This window comes from Crinia signifera, chromosome 1 (genome assembly GCF_055691185.1).
Source record: "Crinia signifera chromosome 1, ASM5569118v1, whole genome shotgun sequence".
Taxonomy (NCBI): domain Eukaryota; kingdom Metazoa; phylum Chordata; class Amphibia; order Anura; family Myobatrachidae; genus Crinia; species Crinia signifera.
In genome coordinates, this window is record NC_139217.1 from 51,983,972 (window position 1) to 52,006,935 (window position 22,964).

Consider the following 22,964-nt stretch of genomic DNA (forward strand, 5'->3'; position numbering starts at 1 on the left):
CTAGTGACTGCTGACTGTCTCATCTCCCTCCACACTCCTTCCCACCCCTCTCCACTGGCCTAGTGACTGATGACCCTCTTGTCTCCCACCACACTCCTTCCAACCCCTCACCACTGGCCTAGTGACTGCTGACCCTCTCGTCTCCCACCACACTCCTTCCCACCCCTCGCCACTGGCCTAGTGACTGCTGACCCTCTCATCTCCCTCCACACTCCTTCTTACCCCTCTCCACTGGCCTAGTGACTGAGGACCCTCTCGTCTCCCTCCATACTCCTTCCCACCCCTCTCCACTGGCCTAGTGACTGAGGACCCTCTCGTCTCCCTCCACACTCCTTCCCACCCCTCTCCACTGGCCTAATGACTGCTGACTCTCTCATCTCACTCCACACTCCTTCCCACCCCTCTCCACTGGCCTAGTGACTGATGACCCTCTCATCTCCCTCCATACTCCTTCGCACCCCTCTCCACTGGTCTAGTGACTGCTGGCCCTCTCATCTCCCTCCATACTCCTTCCCACCCACCCTCTCCACTGGCCTAGTGACTGGTGACCCTCTCATCTCCCTCCACACTCCTTCCCACCCCTCGCCACTGGCCTAGTGACTGCTGACCCTCTCGTCTCCCTCCACACTCCTTCCCACCCCTCACCACTGGCCTAGTGATTGCTGACTCTCTCGTCTCCCTCCATACTCCTTCTCACCCCTCGCCACTGGCCTAGTGACTGCTGACCCTCTCGTCTTTCAACATACTCCTTCCCACCCCTCTCAACTGGCCTATTGACTGCTGACCCTCTCGTCTTCCACCATACTCCTCCCCACCCCTCTTCACTGGGCTAGTGACTGCTGACCCTCTAATCTCCCTCCACACTTCCCCCCCCTCTCCATTGGCCTAGTGACTGCTGACCCTCTCATCTCCCTCCACACTACTTCCCACCCCTCTCCAATGGCCTAGTGACTGCTGACCCTCTCATCTCCCTCCACACTCCTTCCCACCCCTCTCCACTGGCCTAGTGACTGCTGACTGTCTCATCTCCCTCCACACTCCTTCCCACCCCTCTCCACTGGCCTAGTGACTGATGACCCTCTTGTCTCCCACCACACTCCTTCCAACCCCTCACCACTGGCCTAGTGACTGCTGACCCTCTCGTCTCCCACCACACTCCTTCCCACCCCTCGCCACTGGCCTAGTGACTGCTGACCCTCTCATCTCCCTCCACACTCCTTCTTACCCCTCTCCACTGGCCTAGTGACTGAGGACCCTCTCGTCTCCCTCCATACTCCTTCCCACCCCTCTCCACTGGCCTAGTGACTGAGGACCCTCTCGTCTCCCTCCACACTCCTTCCCACCCCTCTCCACTGGCCTAATGACTGCTGACTCTCTCATCTCACTCCACACTCCTTCCCACCCCTCTCCACTGGCCTAGTGACTGATGACCCTCTCATCTCCCTCCATACTCCTTCGCACCCCTCTCCACTGGTCTAGTGACTGCTGGCCCTCTCATCTCCCTCCATACTCCTTCCCACCCACCCTCTCCACTGGCCTAGTGACTGGTGACCCTCTCATCTCCCTCCACACTCCTTCCCACCCCTCTCCACTGGCCTAGTGACTGCTGACCCTCTTGTCTCCCTCCACACTCCTTCCCACCCCTCTACACTGGCCTAGTGACTGCTGACCCTCTCGTCTCCCACCAGACTAATACTTCCCACCACTCTCCACTGGCCTAGTGACTGATGACCCTCTCATCTCCTCTCACCCCTGATGACCCTCTCACTCCTTCCCACCCTAAAATAGTTAGTTATGGTATGAATTAACAGAGCAAGTGCACCATACAGTAGTTGTTAGAAGTAGCATCAGTGCAGGGTCTGGGAGGCAATCTCAGTTGTCACCCACTGAGGAGGGTCACCAAAATGCCAGCTCCTCTTCTGTGACAGCAGTTGGGGGCAATCAGTTTATTTGTTCAAAATCTGTTCAAAATCTGCAAAATGCAATAAAGTAATGCTCTATTGGACACCTCCACTTCCTGTAACTGGTAATATTTAACAACACCAGTGAAAATAAATAGCTGCTAAACTGACCTTAAAGATACAAACAGCATACCTCCCAACTTTCCGGCTGCAGAAATAGGGACACTAGCGCCCAAAAAGGAGGTGCGTCTTATGCAAATGAGGGGTGCGGCTTATGCAAATGAGCCACGTCCCTGTTTTCGTCCGCGAATAGACGCTGTGCGCATGCGCACAGCGTCTATTCTGTCAAATTGGGGGGGGGGGGGGGGGGCTCCGAACTGCCCCCCCCCCCTGCAGCGGGACACCTCCGGCCGCGGGTGGGACAGGGGGACAGGACCCGGTAATCGGGACTGTCCCGCTGAAATCGGGATTGTTGGGAGGTATGAAACAGTGACTCATTTGGTTAATTACGCATCCAGTGGAACACTACGGTGGTATATAGTTACTGCAGTGCTGACATCTACTGGACAAAGATAGCAGCACAGTTTTATGGTAATATTTCAATATTTGCATTTATTATTTTTATTACAAAGGACGGATTGCAAACACAAGGCAGGGAGGATCTGTTACACGGCCGGTGAATTGAAACCAATAGGTAACATAGATTTAATGAAATGCCTTTTCCAAGTAAGCATGTTCTTGGCAACAGTCCCTAATTTCCAGGGATAGACCCAGATAAAAAAAAAAAAAATACATTTTGTCAGTTGAAGTTTTTTTTTTTTTTTTTTAAACTGCTCAGTTCCACAGTAAAATATCATTATGTGTAGTAAATACGAATCTCAGTGCATGTTACATATCAGATATGCTTTTGTCATTTATAATTTTAATATTTATATATCTATCAACAGTTTCATACGTAGTGCAGCAAATTCCGTTGCGCTTTACAAGTGGAAACAACAATGAGAAAACAAACTGGGTAGTTACAGAAGTAAAGATAAGAATTTCTGTATTGCTTTGTGTGTAATATACATGTGGAAGGGTTGAGGCACTAAGGTGCTGGGAGATAATCTTTCTATTTTCACTGTATTCTGGGAGGATTGTGGAATTACCTCCAATTTATCTTTCCAGCAGACTTGCTGCCCACCTGGGAGCGCACTACCTGTGATTCTGAAACCTTCCTAGAAATAGAGGTAGGAGGGCCCTGCTCGCATGCTTACACTATATAGGGAAATAGGCACTGATACACAAGTGAGAGAGAACATTAGTGAGTACACATACCTACCAACTGTTTGATTTTCACGGGACAGTGCCATTTTTTTAGGAATGTCCTGTGTTCCATCCGGGGCCGGCAGTGCTCCGGATGTGGGACCATTTGTAGACAACAAGTAGATAGACAGCCATTAGGTCGACACCATTAGTTCGACAACTCAATAGGTCGACATGCTTTTAGGTCGACATACCATTAGGTCGACATGTCATTAGGTCGACATACCATTAGGTCGACATGTCATTAGGTCGACATTGCCATTAGGTCGACAGTGTCTAGGTCGACAGTCAAAAGGTCGACATGGTTTTTTCACTGTTTTTTGGCCGAAATGTCAAAACAGTCGACATGGACACAGTTTGAAGTGAACCGCAGCCCCTCGCATCGCTCGCTTCGCTCGCAATGCTTCGGGCACGGTGCCTCGCTGCGCTCGGCACACTATTTTATTCTCCCACCACGCCCTAGTGGATAGTAGGGAATGAAATACCGCCTGTCGGCACATGTTGGCTCAAAAAACAGTGAAAAAAACCATGTCGACCTAATGACATGTCGACCTAATGACATGTCGACCTAATGACATGTCGACCTAATGGTATGTCGACCTAATGACATGTCGACCTATTGAGTTGTCGAACTAATGGTGTCGACCTAATGGCTGTCTATCTACTTGTTGTCTACAAATAGTCCGGATACCCAGTGCTCCATGGTGGTGTTGGCATTTGGGAGGGAATACGGTCATTGGGTCTACAGCAAGTTGGTCGACATGGGGATAGGTCGACATGGGTCTAGGTTGACAGGTCATTAGGTCGACACAAGCATTAGGTCGACAGTGTCTAGGTTGACAGTCAAAAGGTCGCCATGGGGTTTTTCATTGTTTTTGAGCCGACATGTGCCGACAGGTGGTATTTCATGCCCTACCATCCACTAGGGCGTGGTGAGAGAATAAAATACTGTGCCCGAAGCCCAAGCGAGGGGATGCGGTGCACTTAAAACTGTCCATGTCGACTGTGTCAACATTCAGGTAAAAAGACAGTGAAAAACCCCATGTCGACCTAACCCCATGTGGACATTGCCCCATGTCGACCTTTCCCCATGTCGACCTAACAGTGTTGACTAATGATTGTCAACCAACTTGCTGCAGACCCAGTGATCCCAACCAGGGCCGCCACTAGAGGCCGGGGCCCGGGACAGCTGTACCCACAGCACCCCCCTGTCGGCGGCCCTGATCCCAACCCTTTGGGAGTCCCCTCTGTCAATGAGGGGAATATTCCCATAGGCAGAAGGACAGGAGGCGCGGCTAGCAACGAGTGCTGCCCATACTCCCCTGTGGTGAAATGGGTCAGGGCCTCACAGACATTCGGCCGGCGGCATTACAGGGCTCGCTAATCAGTGAATGGCCGCTGCTTAGAGAGCCTTGCTGAATCAGGACCTATATGTGCACATTTGCAGTTTACCGTGGATATATAGACTACATTGCATTTTTAATAAGATTGTATATTCATTTACCGTTTATTTCGAATCTTCTCCAAAGACACAACAATCACAGGAAACCCTATATTTACTTGCACAGTTTGTCAGCTCAATGTCCACTTCTCGGATGACCCCTCCTGTGTGGAGAGACGCTGGGACAGCAGCACAGGAAATCACTGCTGCTTGCAAAACACCAAGATGACCATTTGTCCATTAGCATTTTATTTACTTAGCACAACCCTACAGCAAACATTATCTACCACAGGCAGCAAGCGCACAGCATGGAGGCTCCCCGTCCTCTCGCTTGTGCCCTGCTTCTCTTGTTCTATATTTCCCAAACTTCCGGAACATTGGTGAGTACGTTGCCTTCTTTTAGCTTTATATATAGAACTCTCTGGGTGTCTGTTCTCTAGGGTTATGTTTTGCAATTAGGCTGTTAACTGTCACATACAGGGGCGAGCAATAGGAAAGACTTGTAACGTGTGTGTCTATGTAATGTATATGTGTTCCATTACCTACACAATATTTTAGTTCAGAAAAGTTACTAATCAGAATGGGGCAAAGATTGCTTTTGCAGCAGCCCCCCAGAGGCATATTCAGGGTCCGGCGCATGCTCAGTATTGTCCTCGTACTGCGAATGTGCAGAACCCGGTTTTTATACACTACCACTCAGCAGCCCACAAAGAGGCTTCCCGGAGGGAGGCAACACCTCCCAATGAGACAGCCATGGGCAGGGGCAAACGCAGGATTTTCTTAAGGGGGTTTCCAGAGAGGGGCGGAGCAAAGCACGGAGATGGACACTTAGGTGACCCAGTATATGCCGAGTCAGTTAAAGTATTATAGATAAATGTATATAATATATATATATAATGTATATAATATATATATATATATGTATATATATATTTATTTATATATATTTAACAGCAGTGTAGACCTCTGGGCATAGCAATGTATTGGGGCCCCTACCGATCCTCCAGCGGTAGGGGGTGCTATGAGTGGAAGCTTTGATGTCCCGCAGGTGGTAGGGGGTATTATATCAACCGATCAGCATGTAGGGCCTGGATCAGTAATTTCCACTAATTACCCCTTTAGGGGATGGGGTGGGAGAAGAGGGCATTGGGCTGAATGAAGGGGCCCTGATGCAAAACTTTCGGGGTGGTAGAGGATGTTTAATACGCAGAGGAGGGGTGTATAGTGGAGTGGGCTTATTATTCATAATTTTCTGGTGGGAGGACAGCTTGCTTGACTGCAGATATCTCCAGTTCCTGGAACTAGATTTATTAGCTTTAAATGGAATTAAACACTAGAGAATCCCACCTACCAAATGGTACTGAGGACTAGGGGATCACAGTTCAGGAGTCAGAGCAATCTGCCAACCAGTATATAAAACTACATACCAGGTGTGTGTAGCTGGAGTAGTAACTAGCTGCTGGAAGGCTGATATCTCTGGTTCTGGGCACAGTAGAGACAAGCTTCTAGTGTTCCTCAAAGGGGGAGAGTCCCAGCTTTTGGAATATACCCTCAGAAAAACTCTAAGTCAGACAGAACCTGAAATATCTGACTGGGAAGAGCAATTAACAGGCTTGGATGGGGACCACTCCTTTGAAGTCAGATATCTCCGGTTCCCCAGGACCGATTTTAAAAATTCTTGTACCCCCAGCTTAGATTCCTGGGGAGTTTCTGGGTACTCAGAAACCCCCCTGCGTGCGCTACTGATGGGGGACTGGCAGGTCGGACTTCCAATAGGAAGTCGCTGCCAGTCACAGTGAAGTCAGAGCAGTCTCACAGACTGCATCTGGCTTAGGCAGAGGACAGTGGCAGATTTCACCTGGGGAGGAGGGGGGGGGGGTGCAGCCCTGCAGCCCTGCAGCCCATAGGTAAAGACCACCACTGGTAATACTCTAGGACTGTAACATTCATTAAAACTGTCTGAACGCCAAATAGACATGAGGCCTTATAAGACCCCTATGCTTTTGTGACTCTTTTTAAAAGCAGTGTTGAAATGTTAGTGTCAGTCATAGTGAGTTTCTCAGTAACCTTGTGGTGTAGCCTATCAGAAGTCAATGGGTGTAGCCTATGATGTATATAATCCTAGGTCAGGTGATTCCTCTTTCTCTTGCCATCTTGTGAAGCCCTCCCACCACCCTTCAATTTTTCATTTGGTTTGATTTATTCAATTTATAGCCGGCTATTTTAAAGCCAGATGGGAGGAAAGTCGCTGCCAGCCAGCGGTTGAACCAGTGCATAAGCGGTTATTGTGGGGCACAACCTTTTGGAAGGATGGCGGGTGTGTCCTTCCCTTGCGGGTGGACAAAGGGTATTGCTGTGCATTGTTTTGCCAGAGTAAAGGGGGTGGGCCCACACAATGCAGGTTATGCAGTAGGAGCCGGTGGTGAGTCCCTCCTCGATGTTTTGGGCTAATATCAAGTTGACTGGGCTGGCGTTTGGTAGCGCCTTCTTCTTGCCATCCTCCCACTCTTAAGGCCCCCATACACTAGCCGATTTTGGTCAGATTTCGGCCAGATCAGTCGGATCTGGCCGAAATCGGACCAAAATCGGCTAGTTTTGATGTCCCCTCAGATCCGATGCGCGGTCCCGTGCGCATCGGATCTGCGTCGGGTGGTCAGACCTGCTGCACGTCCGACCACCCGACTTGGGACCTAGTGGGGCGGCGCGGCGGTGGAGGGAGCAGGGGGGGCTGGGGACGCTGCGGGGGACACAGGCGGCATAGAGCCAGGCAGGGGGAGCCGTGAGCCGTCAGTACTGAATTTTAAAAAAAATGCCCATACAATGAATGGGCGGCCTGTGATTGGCTGAGCGCTCTCTCAGCCAGTCAGCAATTAGCTGAGAGAGCGCTCAGCCAATCACAGGCTGCCCATTCATTGTATAGGCTTTTTTTTCTAGCACTGACAGCTTCCGGCTCCCTCTGCCCGGCTCTATGCCGCCTGTGTCCCCCGCAGCGTCCCCAGCCCCCCCTGCTCCCACCAGCAGCCCTGCTCTGTAGCCCCCCCCCCCCCTTGCTCCCCGGGTTTTTTACATGTGATAAATCGAGACGATTTATCACATATAAAAAATGGCACATCAAGTGTCAATCTAATCAAGCTCCCCCGGGGAAGCTCAGGGGGAAGTCGGGGGCGACTTGTCCTAAGGACAAGTCGCCCTAGTGTATGGGGGCCTTTAGTTACACAAGTCACAAGATCAATAAATACTTGTTGACCTTTATTTATTGTCTGTGATTATTTAGTGTCATAGTCTTATTTCTCAGTGTTAAGCTAGATTATGTATTTTGGTAAAGAAGCGTGTCACAATAAGATAATGGCCGCCTTAATTCAGCTTTGCATGTTCTGTAATAATGCTGCTTACTATTGCCTTAAAGGAATCATAACAGTGAAGGGACGTGTGTTGTTTTTGTGAAGTTTTTTATTTTTTTGGTATAAAGTGCGACAGGTCTACGGCCAGTGCGATGATTTGCGGAACTATACTAACTACATAAGAAATGATTTGGTAATTTATTACTTATAAGGTTTGTGTTGCCCAAGGAAAAGCAACTGGAGTTTATGAAACATACGATGTTATTTCAGATTTTAATTTTATGATAGACATTCAGAGAAGACAATAAGGCTATAATAATAATGTAATAAAGATTACCGTATACAAGTACCAGTGACGTATCTATAATGGGCAGTGCTGCTGAGAGGTATGCTGGGCCATGGTAAAATGTTTAGGGGGGTGGGGAAAAAACTGTCTAAAGTCGAAGGGGGATTGTTGGTATTGTTCCCCCCACTCCCCCCCCCCCCCTCAGCAGCAGCAGCACACACCTACAGTATGTGCTGTTAGCAGGCTCAGCATGAGCTCTCACGCTGTCAGTGAGACGCTCATGCTGAGCCTGCTGACAGCTCAGCACATGCTGTAGGTGTGTGCTACTGCTGCCTGGGATGGACGGAGGGGGAAGGGGGTCAGACCAGGGCCCCCACCAGCAAGCCCGGGTAATTAGTACCCGCTTCCCCCCCCTCCTCTCGGCAGTCCTGATAATGGGTGCACATGGACCCCGGAGTCCCAGGGGGGCCCACCCCACACACACTGCCCCCCATGTTTGTAATACTTAACCACCGTTGTCCAGCGGCAATAGCAGGAGTGCTGCCAAAATGGGCCGGAAAATGGTATGGTGGAGACATTTTTTGGGCGATTTACGCATGCGCAGTGGAGTCTGAATGCTCTTATGGAAGGGCCCTTCTCGGCCTATCTTTTAAAAATCATCTAGTGTCACCCGCGCAGTGTTCATTTGTCAATGGACCCCCCCCCCCCCCCATTGTCAGAACATGCATGTCAATTTTGGCTATGAAGACTGCATGTTCAGCAGCCCTGGGTGACATCATTGAACAGTATCGGTAACTATATCGGTGATGCCCCTAGTCGTCTAGTGTGTAGGGGGCTTATGTTCTCCCTGGTTTGTGGAAAGGATTGTTATGTAAGAGAACCACCTACTGAAAAAGCTACAGCCAGTAGCGAAACGCGTCAGGTGTTTACAGCCTCAGGACTCTAGGATTGACCTTTCATATCAGCTGCCATCATTTCAGCCCGACCCCATCCCCCTTTGTGTTGGTGAACCCCCAACAGGCCTCACTGTGGCCTTTTACAGGACCCCAAGCCATTGGGATATCCTCAGGTGACTATATCCACCTATCATCACCCAGAGAGGACTCCTCCAAAAAACTTTGTATCACCTCTTACAACCTCTGTTCCTCCAGCGGTAACTGGGGGCACCGCATCACCAGAGAGGACTTTGGGAACACGTGAGGGTCCTTCTGTTTCAAATATTCCTCCAGGGGCTCCGGATTGGGAACCGTACAAATAGAGAGGATTCATCATTTTCTTGAAAATTCACCCATCATCTTCAGGCAGCTGAATTGGGAATATGCACTTACCTCTTCTGACTTATCCTAGAGCCACATGACAAACTAAAGGTGCGTACACACAGGGGCGATTTTGTGCAAAATCGCAGGAAATATGGTCGCTGAACGACCATATTGCCCGCAATGGGAGTGTGCGTGCTCCCATTTTTGCCCCTGTGGTGATCGCTGGTCGCAGGAACATGCTCCTGCGACCAGCTGATTACCACTGCCGGGCTCCCCCCGGCAGTTTCTTTTTCATCAGCGACCATCTCTGGTCGCTGATGTAAAGGAGAAACTGAGCAATATATTGCTGAGCCATATATAGCTCAGCCATATATGGCTGAGCAATATATCTCCCCCGTGTGTACACAGCATAAGGCTCGCAAATTCATCCTACGAGTGAGGCTAATTTTATGATTTTTTTTTATCTTTATCCTAATACTTACGTATGTTTTGTATGTGTATGTGTTAATTAAATTGGGTTAAATTTAATATAAATTAATTTTATTGAACAATCGATTTATTTTATTCATTGTGGTTGTAGCGCTGCTTCTCTTGGTTTTTCTTTATGTTAAAGAACACCTGATTCTGTGTCACACTTAAGGCAGCCGCTCCTAGTGATTTTAGTGGATTGCACATGCGCCGGGGGCTGCATGCTTATCATTGCTACTAGACGGGATACGGTCGTATTGTCGACAGCACATAGGTCGACACCGTTGGTTCGACAGAGTTCTGGTCGACATGGGTGAAGGTCGGCGGGTGCCTAGGTTGACATGGGACAAGGTCGACATGTGTTTAGGTCGACAGGTTGTTAGGTCAACATGGGTTTTTTCATTGTTTTTTGAGCCAACATGTGCTGACAGGCGGTATTTCATGCCCTACCATCCACTAGGGCGTGGTGTGAGAATAAAATAGTGTGCCGAGCGCAGTGAGGCACCGTGCCCGAAGCATGGCGAGTGATGCGAGGGGCTGCGGTTCACTTCCAACTGTGTCCATGACGACTGTGTCGACATTCGGGTGAAAAAACACCTGTCGACCTAACGACCTGTTGACCTAACCATGTCGACCTAACGCATGTGTCGACCTAAACCCATGTCGACATTGTCCCATGTCGACCTAGACACCTGTCGACCTTCACCCATGTCGACAGAGAACCCTGTCGACCTTGCCACCTGTCGACCCAACGGTGTTGACCTAATGACTGTCGACTATCGAAGTGTGGTCGATAAAATGATCCACACCCTACTAGACATGTCCTCTTACCTTGATGTTTTGGTTTTGGTTCTAAAATTCATCATTGTTTTGGTTTTGTCAAAACCACCCTCAAGCATGTTTGATAACAGAGATTTCAACAGTTTAAACATTTAAACAAATGATTTCTTTATTTGAATGTGATATTAATTGGCTTCATATCTATATACAGAAACCTGCCCGTCACAACCCCAGACATGACCGCATGTTCCCTGTTGCTCAGACATTGAAGCACACTGCACAGACAGGTAAGATCCCAGCAGTGGAGAGTGTTTTCCGGATGGGGATATTAAGTGAACTATTAATGAATACTTGTATTGGGGAAAGCAATGAATGACCAACAGTAGCGGTATTTCTCCTGCTGCCTGAAGAAAAAGGTGGGTGTACAGCGCTAGGTTTGTTCTGAAGAAGTATACACTACCACATGTGAATATTTATAACATTTAATAATAAAAATATAATTCAATGAGAGCTCTCATAATAATTCATAAACAATAAAAATACATTAAAAAATACATATAATAGGACAGAGGCTCTCTGATGTAAATATCTCCACAGTATTGGCACCAGCACGTTATATTTACCAGGTGGAGACGGGGGAAATGGAAAGTCTCCTTAAAGGTCTAGCTGCATAGGTTATGTCCCAATCCGGGTAAATGCCCAGTAGGTCCAGGTGATTCAAGCAGGTTTGTTATGGCAGTCCTTTTGGTATAAGCATACCTGGCATGACACTGCTAATAGCTGCTGAATTGGAGAGGTCCTGGAGACAATAGTGAAACCGGTCCGGAATAAAGTGCGGGATATAGTGCAGTCCTGGTATTGTGCAAATGGCAGTTGGGTGCAGTGGAGAGATACTGGATGCTGCTCAACGCGTTTCGACGCTAGCTCGCGTCTTCATCAGGAGCTTGGGCATTTCTCCTGCTGCCTGATGCTTCCCAGGAGAACCGACCACCTATGAAATGTGAGCAGAGGTGAAGAATTTTATGGATGCGGATTCATGATCCTTGAACACCACATTTTATAGATTTGCAAACATCGCTGTTCAGTGATGATTGGGCAGCGACAGAGGATTGTGATGGCGCGATCCGAAGGCTGAGTGACATCATGTGCAGGGGCTGCATCACAAAAGATGTCCGTCCGGCAACTGGCTTTGCAGCCAGGTTGTGCTGCAGGGAAGCAATCACACAATAGCGTTACACATTCACAAAATTTTGCATCGAGGGGAGGGATCCGGCATCGACAATCACTTGGTCGACAATCAGATGGTAAACACAAGTTTTTCATGTTTTTTTGGAAGTCCACATCCAGCAGAATCCTCTGTTTATTGGTGTTGGTGCACATTAGCACCACCAGACTATCATTCTAGGGCACAGGGGAAACGGGACATAAGCCACAAGTGCTATTGGCCCACTAGACATGTCTTGAAATAGCATAGCAGGGTGTTGTATGATGCTGGTGAGAAATAGGCATATGCCCTTAAGTTAGAAGTTAGGGGAGTGGACACTAGATGGCAGCAGAATCCATGTAGTCTCTTTTCCACTGAGCCCTTCAATAGCCCTACAGAGGTCAGTTCAACAAAACTTTGGGCCTTATTTTGGTTCATTCTTTCTGACAAAATCCTTCTTAGATGGGCAAAACCATGTGCACTGCAGGTGGGGCAGATGTAACATGTGCAGAGAGAATTAGATTTGGGTGGGGTTTTACTTCAAAGTGAGATCTATATTGCAGTGTAAAAATAAAGCAGTCAGTATTTTCCCTGCACAGAAACAAAATTACTCACCCAAATCTAATTCTCTCTGCACATGTTACATCTGCCCCCCCTGCAGTGCACATGGTTTTGTCCATCTAAGAAGGATTTTGTCAGAAAGAATGAACCAAAATAAGGCCCCATATGACATTCATGACAAGCGCACTTTTAGGGGAATACACATGCATGATTGGCAGTTGGGCTACTGACACTGATATCCCGATAGAGGGGATCCAGACAGGGGTCCGGTAAGCAGGGACGGATTGGGGACTAAAAGTGGCCCTGGAAAATTTCTGGAAGTGGCCTCATGTGGGTGGCACCAAATAAACAATGTGTGCTCCACACCAGCATAATAGAATGCGGGATTAGCACATCAGTATATTTAGAGACATCGGTGACTAAAAATTTGAGAGTGTCTAAATATTAAATTCATAAACTCGTGTTTGTTGGAGGGACTGTAAAATGTGAATGGACCCTGTGTGGTTGCCTGGCACTAACTTCACCTTACACACTCACCTTCAGGCTGTTGATATTTTGATCCTTCAGGTGCGGGAGGGGGGCATTCGGGCTGGTTAAGCGGGTTTAAGCATATCGTCCATAAGCTTTAAATCAGCCTAATCAATATTGGAGTTTAAATGGGAGACATACTGCTGCATCCCCTTACAGTGCCCCTTCCCCAGACCCCAGCAGCAGCCTCCTAACTGCAGCCTGGCATATCTTCGCACACCCAGCAGCAACTCAATTTAAAAATTCACATTATGCCACACTGAATAAGCCCAAAATTCATACAGTTTGAGCCAAAAATCACATTATGCCACACTGTTTGAGCCAAAATTTACATGTAATAATTCACATTATGCCACAGAAGCAGAGAGTATGCGAGAAAAGAGATAGCAGGGATGCGGGGACAGACACGGAGGTGTCATGGGGACAGAGGGGGAGGGAATGCGGGGACTGAGATGTCAGGATGCAGGGTAAAAATGTGGAGAGGATGCGAGGACATTGACAGGTTGGACAGAGATGAAGTTGGGGCTCTGTGCAAGACTACCTTTCCAGCACGGAGCACCATCACACTGTGAAGCAGAGGTGTAGCTAGGTTACGATGGTGCCCAGGGCAAAGGTATGTTGGGTACCGAATTGTGGTCGTGGCCAACATGTCGTGGCATGTTACATTTGAAAAAAAAACAAACATTTAAATTCCAAAATTGGTGACACAGTTTATTCCTTTGTATAATTCAATTGAAGATAGTGAGGTGCTGCAGTCTAAAATGGAAATTAAATGTATGTTTTATGATTATATATATATATATATATATATATATATATATATATAGTACTCATCCTGCTTGTCCACAACCTCTGCAACGTGCTCAGAGCTGGGCACTAGGACTCCCTAAGCCTGCCATCTCCGGGCCATCGTCATCCTCCTGATCATCTGAGCTCGCAGCTGAGAGAAGTGTTGCGGCGTCTGGAGCCTCGGGGAATGGCGCTGGAGGTGTCAGGCATCCAGGTTACTGTGGGAAGGTCCAGGCTGACTGCAGGCGCTGTGGGTTGTGTGGCTCCTCATGTTCCGGCTCACAGTAACCCGACAGCCTGCCGCCCGTGCATTGGCGGATCTAGACTTTTCTTCTAGGGGGGGTGGGGCGGTTTACTGATAAATCTTGCCCCCCCTCCAGTCCCGACTCCTCCCCTTCCCAGTCCCGACTCCTCCCCTTCCCAGTTCTGACTACTCCATGAAACAGATAAATATATTGTAAGTTTATTTGCCTTATTTTAGGCAAAACACCAAATAGCTATAAATATCCTGGGCGGCGGCAAGATGTGGCAGGTGCTGACCTGAGTGGCAGGATGGGCTAGCGGTGAAGCGGTGCATATGAAGCTACACAGTAATATCCCATATACACAATGCCCACCATAGTAGTGACACTTTCTATAAGTTGTGTGGGCGCCTCTTAATGTGGTGGAGAGAAAGATAGATTGTTCAATGAGGTGGGAGGTCTGGGCACACAGGAGCATGCCAAGTCAGATCCAAGAACCATATCCCCCCCCCCCCCCACTGAAGTTAACCTGCATTCAGCGCCTCCAAGTATGGACTGAGCAGTAGGTGCTGATTGGGAGCTGATAGTCAGCAAATACATGCAGGTAGGCCATGCTCAGCAATCTTTGGTGCAGGGCTGACTAGCAAATTTTAGCTTGGTGGGGGGGTCAAAACCACTGGTCCATGAACGGCCCATAACACATGGACATGCAGACATATGCTTACAATGACACACAGATGCAGTGATACGCAGATGTGGACACAGACACTGACATTTAACACACAGATGCTGACACATAGACATATATGCTGACACACGGACACTGACATACAGACACATAGATTCTGATACACAGACGATGACACTCGGACAACCACTGACATACTGACACACACATGCTGACACATGGACACTGACATCCTGACATAAACTGACACACAGAAACTGACACAAATATACACTGACACATGGCGCAGACATACAGACACAGCCTCTGGTTGGGACAGCAGGGAAAAAGAGGAGAAATAGTTGTGAGTGGTAGGGGAGAGCAGGGGGAGACACTACAGCAGAGAGAAGGGGGCGTAAAGACACTGCCACCAGGCAAGAGTGTGGGTGCCTACAAACAGAAGCCAGGGTGACGACAAGGGGTGCATATCCAGTGGTAGTTCCCGTGGTTTCATCAATTAAGATAAAATACATCCATAAAGAAAGACAGTGGCATTCACAGTAGAGAAATAAAATGGTTTTCTGGTGATGTTTTGACACTAAAATCTGTCTTTCTTTATGGATGTATATATATATATATATATATATATATCCATATACTATATGTGTACATTAAAAAGTAAAGAGGGTGCCTACCTATGTTCCACCAGGCTGTCCATGACCCAAGCTGCGCATCAAGTTCTGTTCATTCTGGATGCCTGGGAGCAGTGGCGTAACTATAAATTTTGCTCCCCCCAGCCAAAATATTTTCAGGCGCCCCCCCACATACTGTCCCTTATACATTAGGCAATACGTCTTAGTGTCACTTATACTATATGATACACACTATAATTCCACTCACACTATACACCCCACACCATAATGTACCTTACACTATACACTCTATGGTTAGGGTTATAGAATGTGGTGTGTGTATGTGTATGGTTAGGGTTATAGGTTGCGGGGTGTGTGTATGGTTAGGGTTATAGGCTGTGGGGTGTGTATGTGTATGGTTAGGGTTATAGGTTGCGGGGTGTGTGTATGGTTAGTGTTATAGGCTGCGGTGTGTGTGTGTATGGTTAGGGTTATAGGCTGCGGTGTGTGTGTGTGTAAGGTTAGGGTTGTGGGATGCGTGGTGTGCATGTATGGTTAGTGTTATAGGCTGCGGTGTGTGTGTGTGTATGGTTAGGGTTATAGGCTGTGGTGTGTGTGTGTGTGTATGGTTATGGTTATAGGCTGCGGTGTGTGTGTGTATGGTTATGGTTATAGGCTGCGGTGTGTGTGTGTGTGTGTATGGTTAGGGTTATAGGCTGTGGTGTGTGTGTATGGTTAGGGTTATTGGCTGCGGTGTGTGTGTGTATGGTTATGGTTATAGGCTGCGGTGTGTGTGTGTATGGTTAGGGTTATAGGCTGTGGTGTGTGTGTGTATGGTTAGGGTTATTGGCTGCGGTGTGTGTGTGTATGGTTATGGTTATAGGCTGCGGTGTGTGTGTGTATGGTTAGGGTTATAGCCTGTGGTGTGTGTGTGTATGGTTAGGGTTATTGGCTGCGGTGTGTGTGTGTATGGTTAGGGTTATTGGCTGCAGTGTGTGTGTGTATGGTTATGGTTATAGGCTGCGGGGTGTGTGTATGTATGGTTAGGGTTATAGGCTGTGGTGTGTGTGTGTATGGTTAGGGTTATTGGCTGCGGTGTGTGTGTGTATGGTTATGGTTATAAGCTGCGGTGTGTGTGTGTGTGTATGGTTAGGGTGATAGGCTGTGGTGTGTGTGTGTGTATGGTTAGGGTTATTGGCTGCGGTGTGTGTGTATGGTTATGGTTATAGGCTGCGGTGTGTGTGTATGGTTAGGGTGATAGGCTGTGGTGTGTGTGTGTATGGTTATGGTTATAGGCTGCGGTGTGTGTGTATGGTTAGGGTGATAGGCTGTGGTGTGTGTGTATGGTTAGGGTTATTGGCTGCGGTGTGTGTGTGTATGGTTATGGTTATAGGCTGCGGTGTGTGTGTATGGTTAGGGTGATAGGCTGTGGTGTGTGTGTGTGTGTGTATGGTTAGGGTTATATGCTGCGGTGTGTGTGTGTGTAAGGTTAGGGTTGTGGGATGCGTGGTGTGCATGTATGGTTAGTGTTATAGGCTGCGGTGTGTGTGTGTGTGTATGGTTAGGGTTATAGGCTGTGGTGTGTGTGTGTGTGTGTATGGTTATAAGCTGCGGTGTGTGTGTGTGTATGGTTATGGTTATAGGCTGCGGTGTGTGTGTGTGTGTATGGTTAGGGTTATAGCCTGTGGTGTGTGTGTGTATGGTTAGGGTTATTGGCTGCGGTGTGTGTGTGTATGGTTAGGGTTATTGGCTGCAGTGTGTGTGTGTATGGTTATGGTTATAGGCTGCGGGGTGTGTGTATGTATGGTTAGGGTTATAGGCTGTGGTGTGTGTGTGTATGGTTAGGGTTATTGGCTGCGGTGTGTGTGTGTATGGTTATGGTTATAAGCTGCGGTGTGTGTGTGTCTGTATGGTTAGGGTGATAGGCTGTGGTGTGTGTGTGTGTATGGTTAGGGTTATTGGCTGCGGTGTGTGTGTATGGTTATGGTTATAGGCTGCGGTGTGTGTGTATGGTTAGGGTGATAGGCTGTGGTGTGTGTGTGTGTGTGTATGGTTATGGTTATAGGCTGCGGTGTGTGTGTATGGTTAGGGTGATAGGCTGTGGTGTGTGTGTATGGTTAGGGTTATTGGCTGCGGTGTGTGTGTGTATGGTTATGGTTATAGGCTGCGGTGTGTGTGTATGGTTTGGGTGATAGGCTGTGGTGTGTGTGTGTATGGTTAGGGTTATTGGCTGCGGGGTGTGTGTGGTTAGGGTTATAGGCTGCGGGGTGGGTGTGTGTGGTTAGGGTTATAGGCTGCGGGGTGTGTGTGTATGGTTAGGGTGATAGGCTGTGGTGTGTGTGTATGGTTATGGTTATAGGCTGCGGTGTGTGTGTATGGTTAGGGTGATAGGCTGCGGGGTGTGTGTATGGTTAGGGTTATAGGCTGCGGTGTGTATGTATGGTTAGGGTTATAGGCTGCGGTGTGTGTGTATGGTTAGGGTGATAGGCTGTGGTGTGTGTGTATGGTTAGGGTTATTGGCTGCGGTGTGTGTGTGTATGGTTATGGTTATAGGCTGCGGTGTGTGTGTATGGTTAGGGTGATAGGCTGTGGTGTGTGTGTGTATGGTTAGGGTTATTGGCTGCGGGGTGTGTGTGGTTAGGGTTATAGGCTGCGGGGTGTGTGTGTGTGGTTAGGGTTATAGGCTGCAGGTGTGTGTGTATGGTTAGGGTGATAGGCTGTGGTGTGTGTGTATGGTTATGGTTATAGGCTGCGGTGTGTGTGTATGGTTAGGGTGATAGGCTGTGGTGTGTGTGTGTGTGTATGGTTAGGGTTATAGGCTGCAGGGGGGGGGGGAATAGGTGTACACACTCACATGCAAACTTGCTGCAGGTGTATTGGTGCAGTTATTATACTTATCTGCTCCTGCAGAGGTCTCTCTGCTGGCTTGAAGTCTGCACAGCCTGGAGCAGGAGGGTTCTATTAGGCAGGGCAGGCAATGAAATAGCGCTGCAGGCGCTATGTGGAGACACCGTAGGGCGGAGAGTGACAGCCCCCCCCATCATAATGTTACAGCGGGCTCCGTCTCCTCAGCTCCCCCGGCATAATGACACAGCGCGGACTCAGTGCGGGCACAGCATTTGAGTGACAGCGCAGTTAGCCCCTCAGCCAGGGACGGATTGGGGACTAAAAGTGGCCCTGGAAAATTTCTGGAAGTGGCCTCATGTGGGTGGCACCAAATAAACAATGTGTGCTCCACACCAGCATAATAGAATGCGGGATTAGCACATCAGTATATTTAGAGACATCGGTGACTAAAAATTTGAGAGTGTCTAAATATTAAATTCATAAACTCGTGTTTGTTGGAGGGACTGTAAAATGTGAATGGACCCTGTGTGGTTGCCTGGCACTAACTTCACCTTACACACTCACCTTCAGACTGTTGATATTTTGATCCTTCAGGTGCGGGAGGGGGGCATTCGGGCTGGTTAAGCGGGTTTAAGCATATCGTCCATAAGCTTTAAATCAGCCTAATCAATATTGGAGTTTAAATGGGAGACATACTGCTGCATCCCCTTACAGTGCCCCTTCCCCAGACCCCAGCAGCAGCCTCCTAACTGCAGCCTGGCATATCTTCGCACACCCAGCAGCAACTCAATTTAAAAATTCACATTATGCCACACTGAATAAGCCCAAAATTCATACAGTTTGAGCCAAAAATCACATTATGCCACACTGTTTGAGCCAAAATTTACATGTAATAATTCACATTATGCCACAGAAGCAGAGAGTATGCGAGAAAAGAGATAGCAGGGATGCGGGGACAGACACGGAGGGGTCATGGGGACAGAGGGGGAGGGAATGCGGGGACTGAGATGTCGGGATGCAGGGTAAAAATGTGGAGAGGATGCGAGGACATTGACAGGTTGGACAGAGATGAAGTTGGGGTTCTGTGCAAGACTACCTTTCCAGCACGGAGCACCATCACACTGTGAAGCAGAGGTGTAGCTAGGTTACGATGGTGCCCAGGGCAAAGGTATGTTGGGTACCGAATTGTGGTCGTGGCCAACATGTCGTGGCATGTTACATTTGAAAAAAAAAAAAAACATTTAAATTCCAAAATTGGTGACACAGTCTATTCCTTTGTATAATTCAATTGAAGATAGTGAGGTGCTGCAGTCTAAAATGGAAATTAAATGTATGTTTTATGATTATATATATATATATAGTACTCATCCTGCCTGTCCACAACCTCTGCAACGTGCTCAGAGCTGGGCACTAGGACTCCCTAAGCCTGCCATCTCCGGGCCATCGTCATCCTCCTGATCATCTCAGCTCGCAGCTGAGAGAAGTGTTGAGGCGTCTGGAGCCTCGGGGAATGGCGCTGGAGGTGTCAGGCATCCAGGTTACTGTGGGAAGGTCCAGGCTGACTGCAGGCGCTGTGGGTTGTGTGGCTCCTCATGTTCCGGCTCACAGTAACCCGACAGCCTGCTGCCCGTGCATTGGCGGATCTAGACTTTTCTTCTAGGGGGGGTGGGGCGGTTTACTGATAAATCTTGCCCCCCCTCCAGTCCCGACTCCTCCCCTTCCCAGTCCCGACTCCTCCCCTTCCCAGTTCTGACTACTCCATGAAACAGATAAATATATTGTAAGTTTATTTGCCTTATTTTAGGCAAAACACCAAATAGCTATAAATATCCTGGGCGGCGGCAAGATGTGGCAGGTGCTGACCTGAGTGGCAGGATGGGCTAGCGGTGAAGCGGTGCATATGAAGCTACACAGTAATATCCCATATACACAATGCCCACCATAGTAGTGACACTTTCTATAAGTTGTGTGGGCGCCTCTTAATGTGGTGGAGAGAAAGATAGATTGTTCAATGAGGTGGGAGGTCTGGGCACACAGGAGCATGCCAAGTCAGATCCAAGAACCATATCCCCCCCCCCCCCCCACTGAAGTTAACCTGCATTCAGCGCCTCCAAGTATGGACTGAGCAGTAGGTGCTGATTGGGAGCTGATAGTCAGCAAATACATGCAGGTAGGCCATGCTCAGCAATCTTTGGTGCAGGGCTGACTAGCAAATTTTAGCTTGGTTGGGGGGTCAAAACCACTGGTCCATGAACGGCCCATAACACATGGACATGCAGACATATGCTTACAATGACACACAGATGCAGTGATACGCAGATGTGGACACAGACATTGACATTTAACACACAGATGCTGACACATAGACATATATGCTGACACACGGACACTGACATACAGACACATAGATTCTGATACACAGACGATGACACTCGGACAACCACTGACATACTGACACACACATGCTGACACATGGACACTGACATCCTGACATAAACTGACACACAGAAACTGACACAAATATACACTGACACATGGCGCAGACATACAGACACAGCCTCTGGTTGGGACAGCAGGGAAAAAGAGGAGAAATAGTTGTGAGTGGTAGGGGAGAGCAGGGGGAGACACTACAGCAGAGAGAAGGGGGCGTAAAGACACTGCCACCAGGCAAGAGTGTGGGTGCCTACAAACAGAAGCCAGGGTGACGACAAGGGGTGCATATCCAGTGGTAGTTCCCGTGGTTTCATCAATTAAGATAAAATACATCCATAAAGAAAGACAGTGGCATTCACAGTAGAGAAATAAAATGGTTTTCTGGTGATGTTTTGACACTAAAATCTGTCTTTCTTTATGGATGTATATATATATATATATATATATATATATATATATCCATATACTATATGTGTACATTAAAAAGTAAAGAGGGTGCCTACCTATGTTCCACCAGGCTGTCCATGACCCAAGCTGCGCATCAAGTTCTGTTCATTCTGGATGCCTGGGAGCCGCCGGTGCCTGTGTGTAGGTAGGAACAGGGGCTGCTGCTCAGGTCACCGGACGGGGGGGGGGGGGGGGGGGGGCTGCAGCGGCTGCGGAATAAAGAGCGTGGATGCTGCTTGCGCTGTCATGTAATTTGACAGGCGCGGTAGCAGCAGCACTAAAGAACAGGGTCAGCAGGGCAGGGAGAGTATCTCTCCAGCTAGCACCGGCCCTGCTGTAAGGCTTAAGCTACGCTGATGCTCCTGCTCCGCTCACGCTGCATGGGCCCTTTCATTGCCGCGGGCGCAGGGACGGATACAGGGGGGGGGGGGAGTGAAGAGGGCTGTCGCCCCCCCAGGCAGTTATTCATCAAAGTTCAGGCAGGCACCGCTGGCGAGACGTCCTGCCCCAGCCACTCCAGCCCTGCTGGGTGCCCCCCTGCGGTCAGCCAGCCCTCATGTTACACCTGCGACTGGGTTAAGCTTTCGGCCTCGCATTCGGCCGGCCTCCCGGGAAACTTCCCGGTAACTTCAATGGCCAATCCGCCCCTGCCGGTAAGTATACTTATCCTCCCCCTGCCCCCCTTAACCCTAATCCTCCCTCCCTGCAGCTTACCCTAACCCTCCCGTTAGTGAACAACAGTTTGACACTGTGGATCACACTCTTCTCTTACAAACACTACACTCCCTCCATTTCCTGTTCTCATCTTACCTATCTGATCGCTCTTTCAGTGTTCACTTCTCTGACTCCACTTCCTCCTCACTACCTCTGTCAGTTGGAGTTCCGCAAGGCTCAATCTTAGGTTCTCTGCTTTTCTCAATCTATACCTCATCTCTTGGCGAACTAATCAGCTTGTTGGTATTTCAGTATCACTTGTATGCTGATGATACTCAAATCTATCTATCAACCCCAGAGTTGTCACCAGTGGTTTTAGGCCGAGTCTATGAATGCCTCTCTGCCATCTCATCTTGGATGTCTTCTCACCACCTCAAACTCAATATTTCCAAAAGGGAATTACTTATATTCCCACCAGCCAAGAACAGTTACCATCCTGATATCTCCATAACTGTTGACAACTCGACAATCTACCCTACCTCACAAGCTTGTTGCCTTGGGGTCATCCTAGACTCTGAACTGTCCTTTGTTCCCCACATTCAATCTGCCTGTGTTTTACCGTATTCAATATAAAACCGTTCTACTCACATATAAAGCTATTACCCATACTGCACCAGCATATATCTCTTTACTTATCTCTAAATATCTCCCAACTCGACCACTCCGCTCTGCACAAGATCTGCGTCTCTCTTCTGCACGGATCACTAGCTCCCATTCACTATTACAGGACTATCATCGGGCTGCTGCCACCCTATGGAATGCCCTTCCGTGCACAGTAAGACTCTCCACTAGCCTCCAAACTTTCAAGCGTTCCCTGAAAAATCACCTCTTCAGGCAAGCCTATCATATTATAGTGCCACACGTATAACCCTCTGAGGCACTTATGTATTATATAGCTTCCCTTCTGGACTTGTAACTTGGTGGGACTGCTATGCTATTACTGGTTCCTGTCCTTGTGTTTCCCTCATATGTCCCTATAGATTGTAAGCTTGCAGCAGGGCTCTCCTACCTCCAAGTCTGTCTGTTGTTACCCAGTTTGTTTTATCACTGTCTACAATTGTAGAGCGTAACGGAATCTGCTGCGCTATAAAAGAAACTGTAATAAATAAGTCATCCACC

General features: G+C 48.4%; 1 protein-coding gene across 1 annotated transcript in view; it reads left to right on the forward strand.

Annotated features, from left to right (window-relative positions):
• The first annotated feature begins 4,765 nt into the window (after nt 1-4,765).
• HGFAC (HGF activator) overlaps nt 4,766-22,964 on the forward strand; it is an 89,738-nt gene continuing 71,539 nt past the window's right edge. Inside the window, exons 1-2 of the mRNA XM_083151818.1 lie at nt 4,766-5,027; nt 10,993-11,068. Coding sequence (XP_083007944.1) covers nt 4,956-5,027; nt 10,993-11,068 — 148 coding nt within the window. The 5' untranslated portion in view covers nt 4,766-4,955. The remainder of the gene's footprint in view (nt 5,028-10,992; nt 11,069-22,964) is intronic.